The sequence below is a fragment of the Plasmodium reichenowi genome, assembly GCF_001601855.1.
Source record: "Plasmodium reichenowi strain SY57 chromosome Unknown, whole genome shotgun sequence".
NCBI lineage: Eukaryota > Apicomplexa > Aconoidasida > Haemosporida > Plasmodiidae > Plasmodium > Plasmodium reichenowi.
The window spans coordinates 1-807 of record NW_017962223.1 but is presented as its reverse complement, the minus strand read 5'-3'; the positions used below and the strand labels follow the sequence as shown (position 1 = coordinate 807).

The 807-nt window shown below is 17.0% G+C and overlaps 1 protein-coding gene across 1 annotated transcript; it reads left to right on the top strand.

Moving 5' to 3' along the window:
* Positions 1–324: 324 nt before the first annotated feature.
* On the top strand, positions 325–657 carry PRSY57_0031000 (hypothetical protein; the record flags this gene model as incomplete). The annotated part of the gene is made up of 2 exons (XM_020114345.1): positions 325–400; positions 545–657. Coding segments are annotated over 2 exons (189 nt in total), but the record flags the coding sequence as incomplete, so codon positions are not given.
* Positions 658–807: the final 150 nt, after the last annotated feature.

Here is an 807-nt window from a genome sequence, read left to right as displayed (position 1 = left end):
TTTAATATTTATAATATCTTCCCATTTTTTTAATACTCTTCTATTTATCTGTCTATAATAAAAGGGAAAAAAAAAAAAAATAAATAAATATTATATATATATATATAATAACATACATTCCATAAAAAACTCCTCTTATAAAAATAATATATAATTTAAGAATGAGTACTTGATTTCATTTTTTTTGAGAGGTTGTTCCTATTCTTATTTTTTAATAAGTATTTCTTCCTTACTTCAATGAAGAAATAAAAAATAAAAAATATATACACATATTTATATATATATATATATATATTCACAAATGTTACTATTTATAATTACAAAATGTCTGATATAAAATCTTCTTCTCGATATTCCTCAAAAAAAAGTTTACCTTACGAAAAAGCATTATCATCTACAAGTACAAAAATAAAAGTACACTGTGTATGAATACCTATTTGTATCTATATATATATATATATATATATATATATATATATATATATATATATATATATATGTATATATGTATATATGTATATTTGTATGTTATTACATTTTTTAGTTTCTCAAATAAATAAAAATCGAGATGATATTATAAAAAATAAAGTTTATTGCCCCATCGAATTAAAAAATGTCTACACGTTACTAGAGGACAGTGATAAAATATTAAGAAAAGTAAAAATAAAAAAATATATACAAATATATTAATATATATATATATATATATATATATATATAATGGCATATATATTTATGTGTGGACATATCCATATATGGAGAGAAAAAAAAACATGAGGATTTTTTTTTTTTTTTTTTTTTTTTTTT